The 21,982-nt window shown below is 46.1% G+C and overlaps 1 protein-coding gene across 4 annotated transcripts in view; it reads left to right on the top strand.

Annotated features, from left to right (window-relative positions):
• The first annotated feature begins 3,748 nt into the window (after positions 1–3,748).
• Positions 3,749–21,982, top strand: part of ninl (ninein-like) — a 58,938-nt gene continuing 40,704 nt past the window's right edge. The window contains exons 1-6 of one of the 4 annotated variants that reach the window (XM_039738030.1): positions 3,749–4,194; positions 7,235–7,391; positions 11,827–12,032; positions 16,203–16,299; positions 18,479–18,684; positions 20,581–20,647. In XM_039738030.1, the coding sequence (XP_039593964.1) occupies positions 11,850–12,032; positions 16,203–16,299; positions 18,479–18,684; positions 20,581–20,647 (553 nt within the window). In that variant the 5' untranslated portion in view covers positions 3,749–4,194; positions 7,235–7,391; positions 11,827–11,849. The remainder of the gene's footprint in view (positions 4,195–7,234; positions 7,392–11,826; positions 12,033–16,202; positions 16,300–18,478; positions 18,685–20,580; positions 20,648–21,982) is intronic. The other 3 variants (XM_039738026.1, XM_039738031.1, XM_039738027.1) reach the window with 3 other exon arrangements.

Here is a 21,982-nt window from a genome sequence, read left to right as displayed (position 1 = left end):
TGCGCCAAATGGCTTACGTCAAGTATCCGTGACTGACACGTGATCACGCGGTGGGCTGGACCATAGGCATATATAGATAGACGCCACATTTACTGAGTTGCCCAGTCGACACGATACGCCAGCGCATCCGCCATATTGCGAGTGGCAAAAGTGCCATTTAAAATACTACAGGTAGTCGTGGAAACCGTGATGAAAAAACAATAACGTTTAAAACAGTATCGTTTACATACAACAGATTCTGGCAAATCGTTTACATGCAATTATTTATATCCATTTATATACTAATAATGGCAATTATTAAATAATAATAATTATTATTATTAAATAATTCCTCCCATATAAGTAACATTTCTCAGACTCCCTTCTTCCATCTCCGAAACATTTCTAGACTTCTTCTTGTTCTTACACAACACAGTACTGAAGTATTAGTTAATGCCCGTGTAGGTTACTGTAATGCTAGTCTATCTGACATCCCACAAAAACATTCATCGCTTACAACTTCTTCACAATTCTGCTGCCAGGATGATAACCTGCTGTTGTAAATCCACTGAACACATCACTCCGATTCTCTCTCAACTTCACTGGCTCCTACGATACACAATCCCGCTCTGAACATTTAAAGCTCTCCACACCTCGCTGATCTCCTCCAGACTGGCACTCCTCTCGCTCACTCAGATCCTGTAATTTGAGACGATTCAGTCTGGCAATGTGGTGCAGCCTCAGTTTGTGGAAGACAAACACAACTAAAGACATGTGCATCAAATGATGGTTGTCAATTTCAAACTGTGTTTCCTCGATGTGCTCCTTCATCTGAACCAATCTCAGCCTGAACAAACTGACTGATCAAAGACACACTGACAGCTTGCCCTAAGGCCGACTGTCGGATAACACGCTCAGCTACTTTGACCACCTTGACTGGACCCTCAGAAGAAATCATCAAACCTCCTTTGTTCTTGAATGTGAGCGAGTGGTAGCTTTGATCATATGACGCCGGTACAGCATCTGTAACCAAACTAGCATGGCACACATCACAGGACAGCTTTCTCAAAATCCCGTCTAAATCCCACTGCTTCCCGAGGTGGGAAACCTTCAGAGTTTGAGAAATGTTCACAGCTAACAACAATCTACATAGTTAGTGACTACATACATTTAGCTATCTATCTAAAACGTCTGGAGGCTCACTTGAGCTCATAAATGCATAGCTTTTCTAGCTTAGCCTGGCGTAGCTAAAGTTAAGATTATAAAATGAGATTTTCTAATGACCAAATATAACCAAAACAATTGTTCAGCCTTACCTATGAAGTGTAATCCTCCGAGATCTGGTTTGGAGCGTCCAGCGGTTTGTAATCCCAAGCAGCACATTATCCATTACTTCACTCCACAGCAGTGCCACTCACAATATGGCGGCGATGTTGACGTATGATACTGCTGGTCATGCGGCGTCTAGTAATTCTATGTCTATGTGTTCTGGCCTGATGACATCACTTCCTGTTCCAGCCCCGATGGCATCACATGGCTTTAAGTGGGCACTGTTCTGTGTTGGACTGGCGTCTGTTAAGACCTGTGCCACTTGAACCACAAGTTGCGAGTTGGCAGCCTGTTTCAAGTATCTGGGCGGCTGCCCCCAAACCTTTCTCTGTGTCTTGTTGAATCCTCTCACATTATTTAATGAGCTTCTGTAAAAAGTGGGGCTGGGGATCTGCACTGACAATCACAAGGTTGCTGGTTCAAATCCTCAAAATGCCAGAAGTAATTCCATTTCGTTGGGCCCCCGAGCAGGACCCTTACCCTGCCATGGCTCCATCCTGGGTATGACGTCAACCTGCAGCCGGTCCTGCAAGCAGGACCTCCAACATACAGAGAAAACTCTAAGGGCTTGTAATGAGGCTCAAAACGCGGAGGGTGGGTTGGTGGCAGGATTGGCACCCCAGCTCCTGTAAAAACCCTCACACGGTTTCACTCCACTCGAACAAGTGTGGTGCTGAGGTGTCACCCGTTGCACAGCTGCATTTGGGACCTAAATTGGGATCCTGAGGTGGTCCATCGTGCGGTGGGTGCGGTGACGTGCTGGATCAGTTTTAGGCTACCATCCTGTAAAAAACCAAATTTCTCCCAGGGGACAAATAAATTTCTAACCGTCTGTTCCAACATGCGAATGAGGAGCTTCACAGCAGCTTCAGGGGGACTTCGTGCTCACATTTTGAATAAAAGAATTTCAGATTTTGGTCGGTCAGACCACAGGATGACTTTCCACTTCGTCTCAGTCCATCTCAACTCGGCTCGGGCCCACAGGAGGCTGGGGGGCTTCTGGATGACATTTAGATATAGGAAAAACAGAAAGTAAAGGCAAACTGAAAATGACACGTTAAACACAACATGTGTGCAGTGGCTTATGGGTAGTCTGGACACAGTGCCCTGCCGTTAGTCTACCTCAGGGGTCTCAAACTCCAGGCTGGGTGGGCGGCAGTGGCTATGGCTATTCATTCTAACCATCTTCTTCATTCGTGACCAGTTTTCACTGCTAATTAACTTCTTTTCCCTTCATCTTAATAGCCCTGTTTGTAAGAATTCGGTCCTCAGAATTGATTTGTTTCTTCGTTAAACAGAAATGAGACGTGAAACGAGCCGACAGATGAGAAGCTAAACTGGAACACCAAACTCCAGCCAGTTTCACTCCAACCAGTTTCTTAACGAGAAGCTGATCCTCGCTGTTAGTTAAAGCCGTTACTGAATATCAGGACTTGTTGCTGCTCTCATCCTGCCACAGCAGACTGTTGGATTTTCTCTTTCTTCTAAGACCACCGTCAAGATGTTTAGATGACCTGAGAGATGAACCTTTCTTTATTTTCAGATCGTTTCGTGTCTCATTATTGTTTGGTAAAAGAAACAAGTAAGGGGTCTGAGTCAAGTGAATTAAAATGGAGGCAAAAGAAGTTAATTAGCAGCAAAAACTGGTCAGTAATGAAGGAGATGGTTAGAATGGAAACCTGTAGCCACTGCAGCCCTCCGGGACCGGAGTTGGACACCCGTGACTCTAATTGAAGGTCAGGGTTAAATGAACGTGGACACTCGGAACAAGGCGCCATATTCAGATGTAATTGGGCCTTTTATCGAGTTTGGGGGTTTTGGTGGTCAATCCCATTGTTGGCATTAGTGAAAGCATTTGTGGAACCGCTGGGACTTTTTACTGCTTTGGGACTCCCAGGTCATCACAGCAAATAAGAGGGCAAGAAAATGGCGAGAAAAGTGGGCACAACCCAATTCAAACCAAACTGTGTTATCTGGCCATTGAAATACCAACTGAGTGCGTCTGCGGGTTTCATCATCTGGATTCCCGGTTATTAGCTCAAATTCCAGGGATGATCCGCTCTCTGCTGAAGTTCTAAACGAGTGGATCCTTCTGCCCTTAGAATGGCGCAGAGTTAACAGGGTTGGGGTTGGAGCTTTGGAATGTCGGAAAGAACGAACTTCAGTTAGCGTGTTGGGTTTGTGGACTCCACAAGCTGGACGTGCAAAGTCTGTAAATGCAAACCTGCAGTACCACTGGGCAGATGTGACCACCTCTTAGTCTGCCATCGACACCAGCAGCAGTTCTCGAATTCCAGCCGGAACTTCTTCTGTGAGTATAATATTACATTTATACATTTTATTGCCTTCTTGAGATTCTGTAGTTTTATTTGGGGACAAATAAAATGTTAGTCTATATATTTACCCGATTAATGGAGGCCATATTGCTACAGAAAGTTTGAAGGGCATAGTCGGATAACGCAGCTAATAAATAAATTGATTAATAAATATAACGAGATTCCACAGAGCGCACGTCAGTCGACTCCAGCCTTCCTCATCCTTCCTTGACGTGTGCACGAGCCCGGCCGCGCGCCCCCCCGAGTAAGAGACTTTTATTTTGACAGCTGCCCCCGAGCCCTGGGATGCCGCCGGCCTCTCGCGGCGCCGCTCGTGCTACAGCCTCGTTGTCGAGTCGGGACTCCGTCTGTCTGGTAATGCGAGAATGCAGTGTGAGGTAGCCGTAGAGCGGAGAGCCGCCGTACGACGAACGCAGGAGCTCGGCGTCTCAGAGCACTAGGAGCCCGACGAGGTCGAGCGGAGGGGCTTCGTCTGTTCAAACGGCGTCTCTTAGAAGAAAGCAGCGCAGGGGATGTGAAAGGAGCGGCGGCGGCGGCAGGAGAGCTTCACGTAAGCAGCCACTCGAGCCGAGTTCGGTTTTGGCGGACTCTGTTACTGTTGTTTCTCTGGGAGTTGGACCGGCAGCACTTCGTTCTCCCCCTTTTGTGGGGCTCTTTTTTTCCGCCTGTCTGCCCGCGCCGGTCTGTGGCTGCAAACTTATTTGGTCGGCTGGAGCAGAGCCGCGGAGCAGCGGGTTGGTTCGTATTCCGTTCCTATGGTGACGCGTGTCCTTGGACGCGCATGCTCGCTCACGAGGTGACTGCTGCTGGCGCGGCTGCTCTTTTCAGGTCGGACGGGTAGCGGATCGCCGCGTTTGGGGGGCCGTTTCTGGAGCGGAACGCCGCGTGTTTTGTGTTGCGATTTTGTGCGAATGTTTATTAGGCAGCAATGCTGAATCTGTGGCTCCGTGGACCCACTGGTGGTAGTCGCTGAGTTCGGTGGGACTGGCGGAGCTCCAGCTTCGCCTTGTCGTGTAAATCCACTTTGCGCACGCGAGCCTCGCGCCGGATTTACAGTCGGATCAAAATGAAGGCAGCCGTGCCAACAGTTGGAGAGGCCAACTCGAGACACGGAACTGGGCGAGAAGAACCACTCGTTGCTGTTTAAATAATTGATTGATGGATTGGACGAGATAAAATGATGATATTAATCCACAGAGGGAAATTTAGATGCATACAGCAAGAGAAACATAAAGAAAGATGCAGACACACAGGACTCAATAATAAAATAAATCAATAGGTAGATGATAAATGTACAGTCGTGGCCAAACGTTTTGAGAATGACACAAATATGAATTTTCACAAAGTTTGCTGCCTCAGTTTTTAGGAAGGCAATTTGCCTTTACTCTAGAATGTTCTGAAGATGAATTGCAATTCATTACAAAGTCCCTCACTGCCATGAAAATGAACTTCATCCCTAAAAACAACTGCATGTCAGCCCTGCCACCAAAGGACCTGCTGACGTCATTTCAGTGGTCCTCTCCTTCACACGGGTGACAGTATCGACGAGGACAAGGCTGGAGGTCACTCTGTCAAAACATCCTGAGACCATTCATGTCAGCCAAGGCAGTGCAGGGCTCACTCTCAATATGGCCAAAGAACACAGCCATGAATAAAGAATGGGACCAAAACTTCCTCCGAGAGCAACTTCTGCCAACCATCCAAGGACAGTTTGGTGACCAACATGATGGAGCCACACAGTCTCCCAGTCTGTTGGTGAGCTAGTTCACGATCAGGAGATGTGTATCCTTGAGCATTTTCTCCATTCAGTGAACCAGAATGATGTGAAAGGCACTAGAAAAACGACAACACAATCCTGACTGTGGTGCTGGCTTTCTCTGAGTGGAAGTCCTCTCTCTGTGGAGCATGGAGATCAGAGCACCCTCTAAACGTGTCAAACTGCAGACCAATGAGGATGTTCTGAAATCAGGGGCTCGGAACTGTTTGAGGACCAGCCTGGCAAAGACCTTCATGATGTGTGAAGTTAAGTGCAACAGGTCTGAAGTCCTTAGGATCACTGGCATGCTCTGTCCTTGGCATTGGGACCATTGAGGATGTTCACCTTTCTTGTGGGAACCTTCTACAAACATCTGGGAAATGAAGGACAGGTGGTGAAGGACCCCACAGAGCTGGAGTGGGCTGATTCCATCTTGTACATCGAGCCATCACCTCACTTGATCCGTAGAGACGGACAGACAGACTGAGTAACGGCTATCTGTCACATAGTTAGGTAGACAGGAACTCGATTTAATCCTGAAAGACACCGCAGGGTTACAGCAGCTGATAAGAAAGGCACTCATGTGCGTGTGGTCAGAATGATCTCTAAGCGGATTAACAAAGAGAGGCGACTGATTCACCAAGTGTAATGTGATTAGAGCTCCACATACTTCATTTCACAGTGCAGGATACCCGCCCGCCTGCCTGTCCATCCGCCTGTCCGTCATTGGCACAACATCATTGTCTGTTGAGATGTCTGCAAGACCAGCTTAGTTCCATTCAGCACAAAGAAGGCACAAGACCACCTAAGCTATGTGGTGACTCGTTATTGAACCTGAGGGTAGAAACGACCCGACATGGCACTCGGCCCATCCTGTAATTAAGGGGAGTGAGTCATTGTCCAGAATAGTAAGAAGCTTCTGGAGTGTCGGTCTGTTCTCCCACTTCCTCCAGGGAGTCTCGCCTTTTTAATCCGTGCATTCTGTTGGCATCTTCTGCGCTAATACCATTTCTCCAGCACACTACTGCACAGAAGCTGGCACTGGCCACTACAGACTGACAAAAAACATGGAAGAGCGGCCCGCATACACCGAACAACCTCAACGAGAATTCATCTCTTGTGTATCGCAGAATCACACAAGGAATGCCTCAGTGGGCTTCAACAGGCCCTCAGCCTTGACTTCTTCAGGTTAGGTTAGGTTGGGGAGCCTGCACTGGTGCAGCGAGTTGGCGCACCCTCCACATGACGAAAACAGCTCAGGATCCTGGTTGGCAACCACCCTGGCAGACACGCATTTCCAGTCCCACCCTCCAGAAAAAAGACCTTCTGTCTGCTGCAGCCAGGTGTTACGTGGGGGTCCCCTTGGCCTGGTTGAGCCACTCTGGTCCTCAACAGTGAGGGTCCTGCGAGCTGGCTCACCCTCGGGGAATTGCGTCACATGGCTGTGGTGTCACCAGTGACGCTCCCTCACAATGCCGGTAATGCGCCTCACTTGGGACTCCCTAAGAAGACAACTAAAACCTTTTCAGTTGGGTGGTCTGCCGTCTTTTATATCGTTTAACACAAACAATGGTGACTCTGCATAGCCTTAGTGGGACTGTGGTGGCTGCAGTGCGATGGCCCGTCCCGTGTCCAGTCCTCCATTTGGATTCTCTCTTGTGCTCCTTTGGCCACACAAACTGGACATTTTCACAGGTTTCTTTTATACATTGAAGTGCACCTGGACGTAGTGACCCCGCACCGCAGCCCACCTAATTGTGCAAACACAGCCCGCTTGTCTGACGGAGGCTCAAGAGAAATCCATCTTTGTTTTATTTATTCTTATTTTTTTTAGGAGAACTCCTGCAGGCCTGGACTTGCCTTGTTTGTGTTGTGCAATCCTGCTTTCACGGTCGACCTCCAAAAAATGGATAAATATTAGTCAGCCGCCATTTGTACTGCAGGCGCCGTCCTGACAGGTCACTTCACTGAAGGAGCGGAGCATCGGAGAGGTAAGCTGAGCAGCAGGAGGCTTAGGGCCTTTGGCTTTGTGTTTAGAGAGACGGGACTTGATGTGTTCCCAGATAACTTTATGAAATACCTAAATCAATAAACACCAGCATGACTAAAAGAAAGAAAATGTCTGACGCAGTCCCAGTGCCAGTGTGCCGCTGTACAGGCATATGGCAGTTGGTATAAAGGACCCCCATCGCGTTTCCTGATGCACTCCATTGAGTGTCCGTGTGTTGTTTTCATTCCCTCCTTCACTTCTACCTCCAGGGTCCCAGAGTGCGCCCATAACTGAGCCTGTACTTTAATTCAGTGGTCCTCTCTTGAAGTGATGTTACCAGCCCAGCACACCACACACTGGTCATCCTCGACTTGCAGAACGTGTAATGGACGACGCTACCCATCTCAAAGGAACGCAGCCTCCCAAGGAAAGAAAAGACCCCGCTGTGCCCGTACTTCGGCAGCTCCTCCATCTTACAAGACCAGATTCGAATGTCAATGTCATTACCTGGGCAGATCTGACCACATCTCAGTGCCACCTGCAAGCCTGTCATTGATGCCAGTAGCAGCAGCTCCTCTCTTATTCACGCCGGAACTTCTTATGCGTGTGTTTTTATTTCATCAGACACTCCAACCTCGGTACTCGCCTGCTTCAAAACTCATCGAATTTGGTATTTGATGAGAAAAAATTGCTGTGGTACCCGTCGTTTGTTTGGCACTCATCACGCTCCCTAGAACTTGTATACGTCGTGACGCGTGTGCCTCTTTCACGATAAACTAAGGAGCGTGTGTTAGTCTCTGCGTAGCTCTCACTCGCTGCAGAAAGCCGCTCGGTCCTCCGTACACTCTGTGTGTTTGGTTTTTCAGTTTTGCTCTATTCCTTGTACAAATTATTACAGCGTCAGTAACGATAACGTGCAGTGAATACACGTGACTTGAGCATTCCTAGTTCTCATCCTCTTTCTTTCTCTGTACGTTTCTCGTTCATTTACTCAGAGGTTGATGCCCTTGCCATTTCCTGAGCAGCTCTTCTCTTCTCCACGCTAGCGGCCCGCTGCTTCTCTTTTTTCGTTGACATCTTTTCATGTTAAAACTGATTACGGTAAGTTATTGTTTGTGTTGCAATTACTTAGTACGTTTTCTTAAATTTTTCACGTAAACTGGCACTTAAGTGTTCAATCTGCCTCAAGAGTGATTTAAGAAATGAAGATGTAGGGGAAGTGACCGCGAAGGTCGTAGGGAATGAGAACGGCGCCCATATGCATGCACCGCACGGCCACCCTGCTGCACGCTGCCGAGAGTTGATTCTACAATAATAAAATAAAAATAAAGAGAGTAATGAAAACGATCACCAGAAAGCGGATAGTAGACGTCACGTAGTATACGTGTACCGAATATCAAGTCAATCGGTGAAACGGTTTGTGAGCTACAGCTGATTTAAAGTCCTGGACAGACAAATGAACAGCCACGGTAGCGTATTATATAAGAAGATAACCGCGGGTCCCAAGAAGTTGGTGATAACCGCCAAGAGAAGAGAAAATTAGAACCGTGATAAAGCAGAAAACAAGAGGAAATGGAGAAATACGAGAGTGGTATCGGCGTGTCTGAGCTCACAATAAGGTACCGAATGCCAAGAACAAGAGGCCGTCAAAGTAGCCGATGTTGGTAGAGGAGCACAGACACTAGAAGAATTGCTGTTGATCTGCATAAATGCTGATAGTATAGGGTGGTCCACATCTAATTATGCAATTTTCATTATGCTATAACTTATTAAGTTATTCACATAGAAAATCACCCGAAAAAACCCGGACCATCAAGAAGTGTGCGAACTGACAACATGAAGAATCGTCTTCACGCTGAACTGGAATCGTCCCCGCATAAATCAAAGTCATCAGACGATCAGGATCTGCATCATTAGATGTGGACCACCCTGTATTTTGATCTGTCGGTAAACAAGCCTGGAACGAGAGCTGATAGAGTGACGCCTGGGTAGTGTGGTGAGACATGGCTGCCAACAAAAGAGCTGCCAGTGAATTTATTGACGCGTTTGAGTGCGATGTTTGTTTTTGATTTACGTCTATGAACTTCTACTGTTTATTACTCCATTAATGCATACAATGCCTTATAGAATGTGGATTTTCTGGGGCTCTGGAATGGTTTAAATCAATTTATGAGAAACGTTTGTTTGGTACTCGTCATTGTTGACACTCGTCGTGCCTTCTGGAACGAATTAACGACGAATACCAAGGTGCCACTGTATTTATACTCTTCTTGAACTTTTGTAACTAAGCATTTCACTACGATCTGCACTACGTCTGCACGTTTACAAAGGGGTCCCCAAAAATAACCGGGGTCTGTACCTGGCACACAGTCTCGACTTAGTTGTGAGTGTCACCTCTCGGTGTGGCACACTTGCCGTATTCTGTGGCAGTCTGCCTGTTCGTATGCCATTCCATGTCGCTTTTTCTTGGTGCTTATTAAACGTGTTCTGTGATTTTTACGATGGGTGATCATAAAGAGCCAATACTATTCACTTGCAGGGCCACAGCACCAGACGTCACCGCAGTTACCGACCCAAAAGTGACGTCACCGTCGTTTCAGGACTGACTTCATAAAATTACTTTTGGAAGGTTTCGGCAGGTCTCGGTAAAGCCCGTTCAGAAATTAAGTGATAAAAATGAGAAGGGAAAACAATACATAAAAGCAAATAATAGGCAGCATTGTGAAGTTCAGAGGGTTTCTGCCATCACGTCGTGCCACACATCAAACTAAACAATACGGATCGTTTCTGTGGAATATTAATATTAACATTTACGTTGTGTTCGGGTCTGTGGGAACCATTTAACATCCATTCATCCATCATCCAACCCGCTATATCCTAACTACAAGCGTCACAGGGGTCTGCGTGAGCCAATCCCATCCAACACAGGGTGCAAGGCAGGAAACAAACCCCGGGCAGAGCGCCAGCCCACCACAGGGCACACACACCAAGCACAAGTTAGGATCGCCAATGCACCTGACCTGCATGTCTTTGGACTGTGGGAGACCTGGGTAGCGAACCCTTAAGGGTCTCCTTACTATGAGGCAGCAGCGCTACCCACTGAGCCACCATGCCGCCCCACCATTTAACATGTCGACAAAATTAAAATCGTCAAGATCTGTGTTAATTGAAAATAGTTTTTCATTTACATTCATGAAACAAAATATACAATATAATTACAATGTTTACACCACGTTAGAGTTTAGTAAACCGTGAATAATAAAAGTGATTACGTTTTTTAAAATGTACTATGCATGTGTGCAATATTGTACTAAACCAATTTAGAATGAACATTGAAGACAATCGAACATTTTTAAACATGTATGTGAAGAAAAAGGCAATACATATTCTACACTGAATTATGCTCGATATTTAATTGCCTTATATAGAACTGCTCTAGTTTTTTGTCACTTATTATTATAAACGATGGGCCATCAAAAGAAAAAAAAATAAAAATATTACTAAGAACACAATTTATTTATACAGCACCCTTCCTATACCCCAAATTCAGAAAGAACAACAGGACTGATTATAACATTGGCTACAAATAATATCTCACTAAATAAAGATAAATGCAGGATATACAAAACATTCAAATGGAATAAAAGACAATAATTCAGACTAAAATACTACAAAAAAATCTTAAACAAATAACATAAATTGTGATAAAAATGCAAGCCCTGAGTACCTGGACAGACGGACGGACAGACAGACAGACAGACAGACAGACAGACAGACAGCGGGGTAAACTGGCAGAAGGGGCCGAATGTCAGGTGTGTGTAATGAATGAAGTGAGTGAGCTGATGTCATTGATTCAGGAGGTCAGTCCGCAGTCAGGGCGCTATATGGAGCTGAAGGCCCTGCTGTCACCCACAGCGTGCAGGTTAGGGTGGGCACAGAATGAGAGGACCTTAGAGGGCAGCTCAAGAACAGTCCTGTGAGTCACAGGGAGCAGTGAAGGTGAGCAGGGTGGCTGTGAGGTGCGTTTCTCAATTTAAGGGTCGGACTAATTCTGCGTTACCAACAGGCCGGGGCTGGTGTGTTGTGACCTGAAGGGGACACGCAGTGTCAAGGAACAGGATAACGTCTTGTAAGAAGAACAGAGGGGCGCAGGTAAAGCGTTGGGGTCCATGGGGGGATACCATTTAATGTCAGGACTATGCAAGACTTCACTCGTGCTGAGCGTTTCCAAGGCTCCTCATCCAAAGCTGGTCTTGTTCTGGAACCCCACTTCCTGTTAGCGGTCATGCTAGAAGATGTCACCGAGCCAGAAGTGACAAGAAGTGACATCGCAGGTCCTCAGATGGGTTCTCCTTCATTCTGAGTCAAAAGAAAGAAATTACAGTCCCAACACCGTCTCTGTCTGACTGGGTTTTCATTTGTCTTTTTAAATGCAGGGCGAGACCCAGTATGCAGTGGGATGGAGGAAGACGAGCAGGATCGCTATGTATCTCAGCTTAAGGAGGTGTTTGACAGCTGTGACACCACGGGCACTGGCTACCTGGACAAGGAAGAGCTCATCGAGTTGTGTCAGAAACTGCACTTGGAGGCACATTTGTCGTTCCTGCTGAACACCCTTTTGGGTACGGACCACTATGCCAGGGTAGGTGTCTTGTGAAGTGTCCTGCTATCAATATTTGACTTTAAGGTGGTGTAAAACCCATCTGTATTTTCAGAACTGGTACCAGAATCTCAGGAGCTGCCATTTTGTCACATTCACACAGCCACACTTGGCATACCATGCCAGTTTAGTGTCCTCACCCATCCATCCAAACCTATAAAGGAATTTGGAGTCCATCATTACAAGCATAAACCCTAAACAGGGTGCCAGACCATCACATGGTGAACACACACATCAGGGGCCAATTTAGCTTCGCCAGTCCCCCCTAACCTGCATGTCTTTGGACTGTTGGAGGACACTGGAGCGACACAGGGACGGGATTCCCGCTGTCCTTACTGCGAGCCAACAGCCGTGCCGCCCTTAATGTCATCAGTTAACCTGACGTGCGAGTTTAAACTGCCGACCTTGGGGCTAAGAAGGTTAATCTGATGTCTGGTTATATGGGGTCCTGACGTGTGGAGTGCCAGTCAAGGCAGGTTATACTTGACGAATGTAACATGCAGGGCCCATAGAAAGTCCTCGCCACCTTCCCACATTTGATGTGATCGATGATTTGCTGTTTTGTATTTGTAATTCACTTTTCAAGAGATCTCTTGTCACTTTGTCATTGAAGAGTCTTATTCTGTCCCTCAGTGTCAAAAAAAGTTAAAATCCCCTGGGATTCAATGTTTAATAACAAATAAAATGTGAAAACGTCCATAGGGATGAGTACCTGTTCTAGACTCTGTACTGGTGAGCCCTCATCTGCAGTACTGGGTGTCGTTTTGCTCTCCATAGTACAAAAAAGACAAAGCAGCACAAGAGGAAGTGTAGCGGAGAACATCTCGGTGGGCGAGTGAGGCCGAAGGATCGGAGGAGCAGAACCTTCTAGTGTTACGTTACAGCAACGCTGTTACCCTGCCTCGAGTTTCTTCTCTTTATATTGAATCATTTTGGTTTTGTCTGTTTGTTATTTAGTAAAAAAAAAAAATTATATATACAGTTAAACCTCGATTATCCATCACTCAATTAACAGTCAGTCTCCATTATTATTTTATTTTTTCTCCAGCCGTCTGGAGTTTTTTTTTGTTTTTTCTGTCCCTCTTAGCCATTGAACCACCTTACTCTTATTTGATGTTAATTATTGTTGTCTTGTTTTATTTTCTTATTGTGTCTTTTATTTTTCTATTCTTTATTATGTAAAGCACTTTGAGCTACTGTTTATATGAAAATGTGCTATAGAAATAAATGGTGTTGTTATTAACTGTCAGGGCAAAAAGAGACAAAGCCGCTGTGCACGTCCGCGCCTACCTGTCACTACTGCAGCCTAACGTCTCCCTTTCGCCAGCGCGTAGTGTTTTACCGCAGCACTACGTGTCAAGGTGCATACCTTCAGCTGTGACGGTGTTTCATAGCTAATTAAAGTGTTATTCTTTGTTATGGCCGATAAACACATGCGTGTGGTGTTCTGGGATTGTCACAAAAAATGGAAATTATTGAACGTTTATAAAAGAAGAGCTAGAAGAAGTGGCCGGGGAGAGGGAAGTCTGGGCATCTCTGCTCAAGCTGCTGCCCCCGCGACCCGATCTTGGGTAAGTGGAAGAGGAAGGATGGATATAAAATGGCAAAAACACTTCAAGTATTACTTGGAAGGACAACAGTGAACGATATTAAATATTAAAATTTAAAAAAGGGTCGAAAACGGAAAGCACTGACGGTATAGAGTTATTCTGTATTAATGTCAATGTCCTTCTGCATTATAACCATCCATCCATCCATTATCCAACATGCTATATCCTAACTGCAGGGCCAATCCCAGCCAACTCAGGACGCAAGGCAGGAAACAAACCCCGGGCAGGGCGCCAGCCCACCGCAGTGCATTATAACTTTCTTTTTAGTTTCTGTTATATTGTGTTTCATTAAACTGTCGTGACGCGCAGGCAGCTTGTGATGCTCTATGCGGGAGCAGAAGGGGCGGAGTGCTGGGGGGGTGGACACGCCTCTTAGGAGATGATTGGAGGAAAAGGAAGGCGTGGGGAGTCGGGAGACAATAAGCAGGAGTGTCTGCAGTGCTGTGAGTGGCAGGAGATGATAATTATTGGCAGGGGAAGCTCTCGTAACCGAGATAAGACGGGGGGCACTGTTCATTATGGAACGAAGACGCCGAGTAAAATGTAGGAAACGGCAGCACCTCCGAGCTGTAATTGCTTATTATGCTGGTCGTTACAATAGTATATAAATTAACTTTAACATTATATTCTATTTTCTTAATATAGGTTGTTTTTTTGGTAAATAAATCCGACTCTTCACTAACCTAACCTAACCTACTGTATATCACTTTTAAAGTTGCAGCTCGGTTATCCGTCTTTTCTCTTATCCATCACAGCCTCAGTCCCGAGCCCTGACAGATAATCGAGGTTTTACTCTATTTGTATTCTCTTTTTCATGTTTTGATGAACTCGCACTCTGTCCACGATTTGTTCCTGCCTTCCACCTCAGGCTTTCTGGGATAGGCTCCATCTTCCCTGTGGTGTTGATCAGAATTAGCAGGTTTAAAAGTGGATGGAGTTTTGGATGGACGTTGCTTTGTTAACTGATTTTGTGATATTTTCCGAGGCCTGTTTGTTCTGTTTGATTGTTTTACGTGCCTTGCGGCTTGTGGGTGTAGCCTAAGGGGGTGACATCCCAACTGAAGGCCCGCCCCCTAATTTGCATATATTCAGAGCTGAGGGCTCCTGTTCCGGCTTTGGGTTCATTTTGATCTTTGCGGTTTTTCTAAGTGTGGTCTTTTCTGATTTCTGAGACATGGCTTGTTTCTGAGGATTAAGATTTCTGGTATTTGGACTGGTATAGGGTGGCACAGTGGCGCAGTGGGTAGCGCTGCTGCCTCGCAGTTAGGAGACCCGTCTGGGTTTGCTTCCCAGGTCCTCCCTGTGTGGAGTTTGCATGTTCTGCCCGTGTCTGCATGGGTTTCCTCCAAACAGTCCAAAGACATGCAGGTTTGGTGTATTAGTGATCCTAAATTATTATTATTATTTATTTTTATTAAGTTGTCCCAAGTGTGTGCTTGGTGTGTGGGTGTGTGTGCCCTGCAGTGGGTTGGTGCCCTGCCTGGAGTTTGTTTCCTGCCTTGTGCCCTGTGTTGGCTGGGATTGGCTCCAGAAGACCCCCGTGACCCTGCAGTTATGATATAGCAGGTTGGATAATGGCTGGACGGATGGACTGGTATATTTTGCATTGGTTTCCCTTTTCGACATTTGGTTCTCTGTTAAGTACATTTTTAAAACAGAAAAGTGTTTTCTGTTGTTTTGGCCCAGGAGTTTGGCTCGTCTCCTCCTGCCTTTGATTATTTTTGAGGTTCTGAGAATTCTTGAGGCCTTTCCTCCTTCCTAATGTGTGTGTAGGCCGAAGCCTGATTTTGAGTTTGGGGATAATCTGATGTTCCGGCCTCTGAGGAGCCTGAAGCCGAGTTTTGGAGTTTCAGCCTCATTTAGAGCCTGGGATCCTGTAGGAATCACAGGAGCGGATGGAGATTAAGAGGAGACTTGATTGACACGTTCAAGATTAGGGAATTAGGACAGTGGATTCAGTCCGTTACTTCAAAATGAGTTCAGCTAGAACAAGGGGACACAGACAGACACATTTGGGGGAAATTTCATAGAAGTTGGTAGAAGTTTTGTCTTCACATAGAGAATTATAAACACGTGAAAGAAAATGACCAAGTAATGTGGTGGACAGTCAGACCTTTGGGACCTTCACTATTTGAGGATTGGTGAGCTTCTTGGGCCAAACAGCTTGTTCTCATCAACATTGTTCTGATGTTCTCATATATCTGGACTTACTCATTAAATGGCTGCCAGGGCCGTGCTGAGATTTTTACAGAGGGTGGGTAGTTTAGGTGATTTGGGAGGAAGCCGGGGCGCCCAGAGAGCTCTCCACATCTACATGCAGACACCACACCGACACCGAGGAACTGAACCCCACCCTATGGGTCCATGAGACAGGAGCTCTAGGGGTCTCTCAACCTGCACACAAGTGTAAATTCAGTTCACATGAGGCCAAAACCGAGACACCGCTGTGTCCAAGACTGATGTCCGCCTTCTGATTTGTAAAGCAATGGAGCTCTTTTGATGACACTTAAGACAAAATGTCAAATGTTGAAACCCACCACAGGTGAACTTTGAAGAATTTAAAGAAGGATTTGTGGCCGTCCTGTCCCACTCACTGGACATCAGCACATCTGAGGAGGAGAGCAGTTACCTGGAGCCAGGTGAGTCTGTCACAGCTTTTGATTTCTTTTCTACTGGTGCCCACCAGGGGTGCCTTAGTCCCGTCGGCCTGCGTGGCTGCCCTCACTTCTATAGAAACATTGTGTCCGTTCTTATTTATTCTATATATCTGTGCTGGTGGCGATATCGGACTATTTCTGATTTTTATATTGTTTGCTCGGTCAACATGTGACAGAACGATAAGACAGCAGCATTTCTTTTTGTGTATCTGGGTGTTCTGGCCTTGTTTCTATTTATGTTGGCTTTCTTGAAAGATTGCGACAAATATTGTCGGCAAATATTGTCAGCCAGCATTTATTTACAAAGCAAGAATAAGTCACGATGGAGCGTGTGCAGATATCCAAGAGACGATACTTTGATAGCGGGCTGGTCTAATAAAAGCTTTTTATAGCTGTGCTAGAAATAGAAAACAAGCAGATAAAAAAAGATCTCTTAGTAACTGATAACTTATCTCTGCTATTAAATCGCCAACACATGGCCTTCATTCCTGGCTCTATGACCTCCTCCTAATCCCGTTGTAGGATCCCAGGTGAGCCCATAGAATGCAAGCACTTTGGTGACACCCTTCCACCCAGGTGTCACCCTCGGTGCTGAGCCATCTGAGTTGTGTAGCATCAAAGTGGATTCACTCCATTAACGTGACTCACACCGCTTAGGACCAAGTGGACGTCGGAGTGTCAGGCTTGAGTTTGTGTTCACAGACAGCCCTCATGTTTTGAGCTGCCAGCTTCATGAAACTCAGAAAGAGGCCTTTCAAATTTATCAACCACCAAGCAGAGGTCTTTAGTTCCCAAAAAGAATTTTAAGGCAGAATCTTCGCATTTAAAAATGGAACGGACTTAACAGGCTGAACGCTTTCAAACACGTAGTCTGGAAACGTTAAAACGATTGCTGGCCGGATCTTCTCCTTCTGATTGCGTTCCATCTCACGTCTCACATTCCTCATCTCGGGGCGCTCGCTCGCTCCATGGGAATTTTGTGATTGTGACGCGTTACTTAACCCAAATCTATAGATCGATGTAACATAAAAGACGATACCCCCTCCCTAGTGATACGGCGGGAAGAAATCACGTAGGAAAAATAATGTAGCCGCTCCCACGTAGAAAACAAAGGCCGTGTACTCCGTGTTTCCTCTCTCAGGTGGCCGTTAGTATATCGTAATCTCTTGGGCCAATAGCGTGAGTTTTCTACATTCAACTTATATGACCGACATTATAAAATACTGGAAATTATACAGTGAAATCAAGTCCCGACTTTTACACGGGAGAACTTTAAACACGTGTATATGTGTTAAAATAAAGCGTTTTATTCACGTAGAACATTCTGTTACACTGGAAAGCCCTGAAGAGCTGCCAGTAAAGGCGAGCAAAGACCCAAATGCCGTAATACCCGAACTATTCCGAAGCGACGTTTGTACTGTTTTGTGTTTTTTGTATCTCACACCTCATACACCTTTATCGTAAGAGCATCCCTTATCTACGGTGGAGCGTTTCATCAGAAGAAAATATGAAGCTGGTTTTAAATTAAACGTTGTTGAAGTAGCGAAAGAAATTAGTAACAAAATTCAATGTGTCTGAGATAACTGGTGTGAGATTGGAGGAGGCGAGAAGATGTAAAAAAAAGAAAATGTAAGTGTCGCATTTTTGAACGAGTGTATAAGTCGGGGTCTGATTTTATGATGGATTTTTCGGGTTTCAAGATGTGACTTATACCCGAGTATATACGGTATTTATAAAGGTCCTGCGTTTGGCCTCTTATGTAGCCAGGGTTTTGACAGTAAACAGGGGGTTTAGGGTGTGGGAGCCCTCTAAAGTGGGCAATTCTGGAAGTGTTTTTGGAAGTCACAACAGTTTTGTCATCCTGGTCAGGGTTGGCTCCTGCGTGGCACCCAATGCTGCTGGAGTGAAGTCTGCCAGCCACACGGCACAGCCCTGGAAGGTGAATGGATGATAAATAAAAATGAGAGATAAAATGTTAAATGTTGACTATTAGACAAAATACCCATTAGTGTCGTGAAGAGTCTAATCGTCCTCATTGAGGGGATTGAACCATTGTCAGCTGGGTAAAAGTCTAGTAAAGTTAAACCGAAGTCTGCTATAAATTGAATGAAATGGAAAACAACTGTCAATTTCTTTTCTTTGGAAAAAAATGAATCTCCAGCCATTCCCGAAGAGGTGAAGCCCAAGTTTGTGAAGGGAGTGAAGCGCTATGGCCGAAAGTCTGTCCCCGATGCCTCCGACTTGGACGTGGAGCTGGCGATGGAGGCCTCGGAGCCTCGGCTGTATAAAGCAGGGAAGTCGGAGCCCCTCGTGCCAGGAGCCAGGAGAGCGCAGCTGAAGCGGGCGACGTCTCTGGAGAGTGTCGAGGTAGGCATGACTCACCGGGCAGCTATGCTCACTCGGCTCAGCTCTGTTGCTTTTGGCCTGGGCTGGCGGCTCTTTCTGCATGAATGGCTGTAAAACACGGGCCCTCTGCTTTAGCTGCGTGATTGGCTCTCTTTCCTCTGGGAAATCATTTCCTGAGTCGGGTAGCAGGGGTTTTTAAAATGCGTTTTTCTTCCATTGACGGTGAGTGGAAGGCTGCAGTGAGGGGGGCCTACTGGTGACATTTCAGTTCTGTGGATTTTACAATTTCAACCATCCAGCAGTTTGAGAGGGGGTGCAGCATATCATAATAGAGCGTAGTTTCTTAAATTAGGGCCATGGGTTCCAATCTTTTGGGTTACAGAGGGTCGTGACTCACCATTCTGTTTGATAGGAGAGGGTCACGTGCGGTTTACGAAGTGTGCCGTGATGGGTCACCATGGAAAGATCAAGTAACTATGACTGTTTGGGGGGATTGTTAACAAACACTGTAATGGAACATCCAGTACAATTTGTAACAACTGGAGGAAGCCCATCACAGCACAGGATGAACACCAGTAACCAAACCAGCTGTGCGCACTGGGCCACACTTACCTGGTACTGTCCATTATTTACTAGGGGCAAAGGGAACTTCTATTCTCTTTCTTTCTTTCTTTCTTTCTTTCCAGCCATTGTCATGTCACAAGGTTCACTCTTGGTTGAGGTTTAATCTTTTGAAAGATCCTTAACCACGCTCTGATACAATAAAGTGGCTTCTGTGATGGTGAGCTGCCCAGGCCTTGATGCTGTAAAGCAGAACATTTCTATCATCGTGCTTTACGGTTCCTAACAGGTTCTTCTGGCCAGATGCTGTCTTTGGTTTCCACTAAGCTTGATTTCTGGTACTGTGGCCTCTTTGCCTCATCTGTTCCAGAAGTGTTTGTCTTTGTCTACGTGTTCCTTCAGTCTCATCCCGATGTTTCTTTTTCTTTCTTTCTTTCTTTCTTTCTTTCTTTCTTTCTTTCTTTCTTTCTTTCTGTCACTGTCACTTTGTCTCGAAGGTATGTCCGTGCTGTTGTTTGTGCCATGCGTGTTTTGGGTGGGATTGGCGAGAGAGTGAGAAGGATCAAGGACCCGTAGAGTTCGAAGCTGGCGAACCTTCAGGACGTCATCCGCCTCCCTAATGGGTGGTGAAGCGTAGCCATCGTGACTGTTTGACACCATTTGTTACATCTAATGGGAGATGGTGTTGTGGACTGGTGTGCCGACTCCAGACGAGACCGTTAAAGACTTCAGTGGAAAAGGATGGGAAGATCAGATGCGGTTGAGAAAAGAGACGAGTGCAGAAAAGACAGACAAGCAGTCATCCAGTTTAAAACGCTAAGCAAAAGATTCAAAGTCTTTTAACCCAAAGACGGTGAGTCCATACTTTACACAGGAACAGACAAATCGAAATAACGAAACACACACCGGCACGGGAATCCTAATATCAGGTGTGCTGCCGGAGTAGAAAATGGCAGCCTGTAGGCCGGCGCTCCTAAAGACGTCAACCATCGCATACTGTCAGGCATACTGGTAAAGATCACCGTGGCAACAGTCACCGTATGGCATTGTGATAAGACGTTATCAAAATTAAACATTGTAAATATTGCGTAATAAAAGAAACGAATGTAAAAATTCTTGGGGTCTGAGACCAGGTATTTCCTGGACGACTCGTAGTCTGACCTCGAGGAAAGGTAACAAAAGTGAAAGGAGACGCAGGCGAGAGACACCGACATTTCAGAGTAACTAGAGAGTCGCCAGGTGTTACTTGCTAATTATCTCACGAGAGCGACAGCCCATAAATCCTGTGTATTAATTAAGACGCAATAAATCCAGTTACATTTTGGTTATTTGTTGTATTCCTTTTTTATACTTTAGAGTCTGAAATCGGATGAAGAAACCGTAAGCAACAAAGAGTCAAAGCAGGAGACGTTTGAAGCTCAAGGTGAGTGTACCACTTGTGTGAACAGCAGGGGGCGCTCTCAGCTGGACGTGAAACCCACAGATGGCGGTGGTCACGTGGACCCTGTGCTGCTCTTAGAATTCGTGTGTCAGAGTAAAAGTATATGAGGCATTATGGGTTTATTTTATGTTTGGGACATTTCTGTGAAGTTACGTCTCCTGACAGATACGTGGAACTTGATTTGTCCCCGGGGGGAAATGTTGGCTTTTTACAGAAGCTCTTTAAATAAATAAATAAGTTCAGAAAAACCGTGACAAGGATCTTCTGTAACTCCTTATTTCACGGTGCCACAACGTTATTTTGTTTTGGCATGTGGGCGCCGCCGGTTACTACGCTACTCTGGGTTTCCAAGGATCCTGGTGATGGGCAGCACTGCGTCTTACATCACCAGTGGGACCCCTTTACGTATTGGCGCGGCGAGTAATTTCTATCTGTGATTTGGAAAATAAACTCGAAACAAAGGTGGGGTGAATTTCTGGCATCTTAAATTTTGGATTTCCCCCCCGACTTGCAATTCAAAGACTTGTGTGTCGGGTCAGCTGTCTGCCTCACTCTGCCATTCTGCTGCTCTGCCAGTTTAATGGCCATTCACCACTGCATGGGAAGGGACACTGGATTGACATCCAAGCTGGGATGGATGGCGTTTCCCTTTCCTGGATGGGAATATAAGATGGATGGACGGCGTTTCCCTTTCCTGGATGGGAATATAAGATGGATGGACGGGTTGGGCAGCCCTCCAAGACTGTATGCTCCACTGATTGGCTGGGTGACAGCATCCCAGTACCCACCAGGCATACTGCAAACTGTAGTCCAAATGGGCAGCCATGCTGGGCTCTGTGGATACCACAAGATGGAGGTGCTGGGATAGGCTGTCCCTACTTTGAAGGGCTTCTAGTGACCCCCACTGGAAATATTCCCGGGTCAGGCATGAAAGGGGTCTTCTCATCTCGGGAGGAGGAGGACGTTTGGGAGGAAAAGGACTGATTTGTGACGTCTGTATTGAAAGCCATTTGAACCAGTAACTGGGGTGGTGTAGTTTTGTCAAAGGTTTGGGGGCCTGTCACGTAACGCCACCAAGGACATATTGCTGCAGAAATTATTAGAGCTGGGAGACCTTTGTGACACCAACCAGCTGCCTTTCATAAGACCGATGGTGACCTTATTGTAAGACCTCAGGGTCACGAGGTTTGGTCAGCTGATACTGAATGAGCGCGTGGACACGGCGTGCATCAGCCATCCAAAATGTTAAGAAACCTGAAACCCGAATGTTTTACAAAGGAAATGTGAGTGTGAACAGGGGATACCGATGTGTGCACA

This window comes from Polypterus senegalus, chromosome 16, assembly GCF_016835505.1.
Source record: "Polypterus senegalus isolate Bchr_013 chromosome 16, ASM1683550v1, whole genome shotgun sequence".
In the NCBI taxonomy this organism is placed as follows: Eukaryota; Metazoa; Chordata; class Cladistia; order Polypteriformes; family Polypteridae; genus Polypterus; species Polypterus senegalus.
The sequence above is the reverse complement of the archived record's forward strand: the minus strand, read 5'-3'. Positions and strand labels throughout refer to the sequence as shown.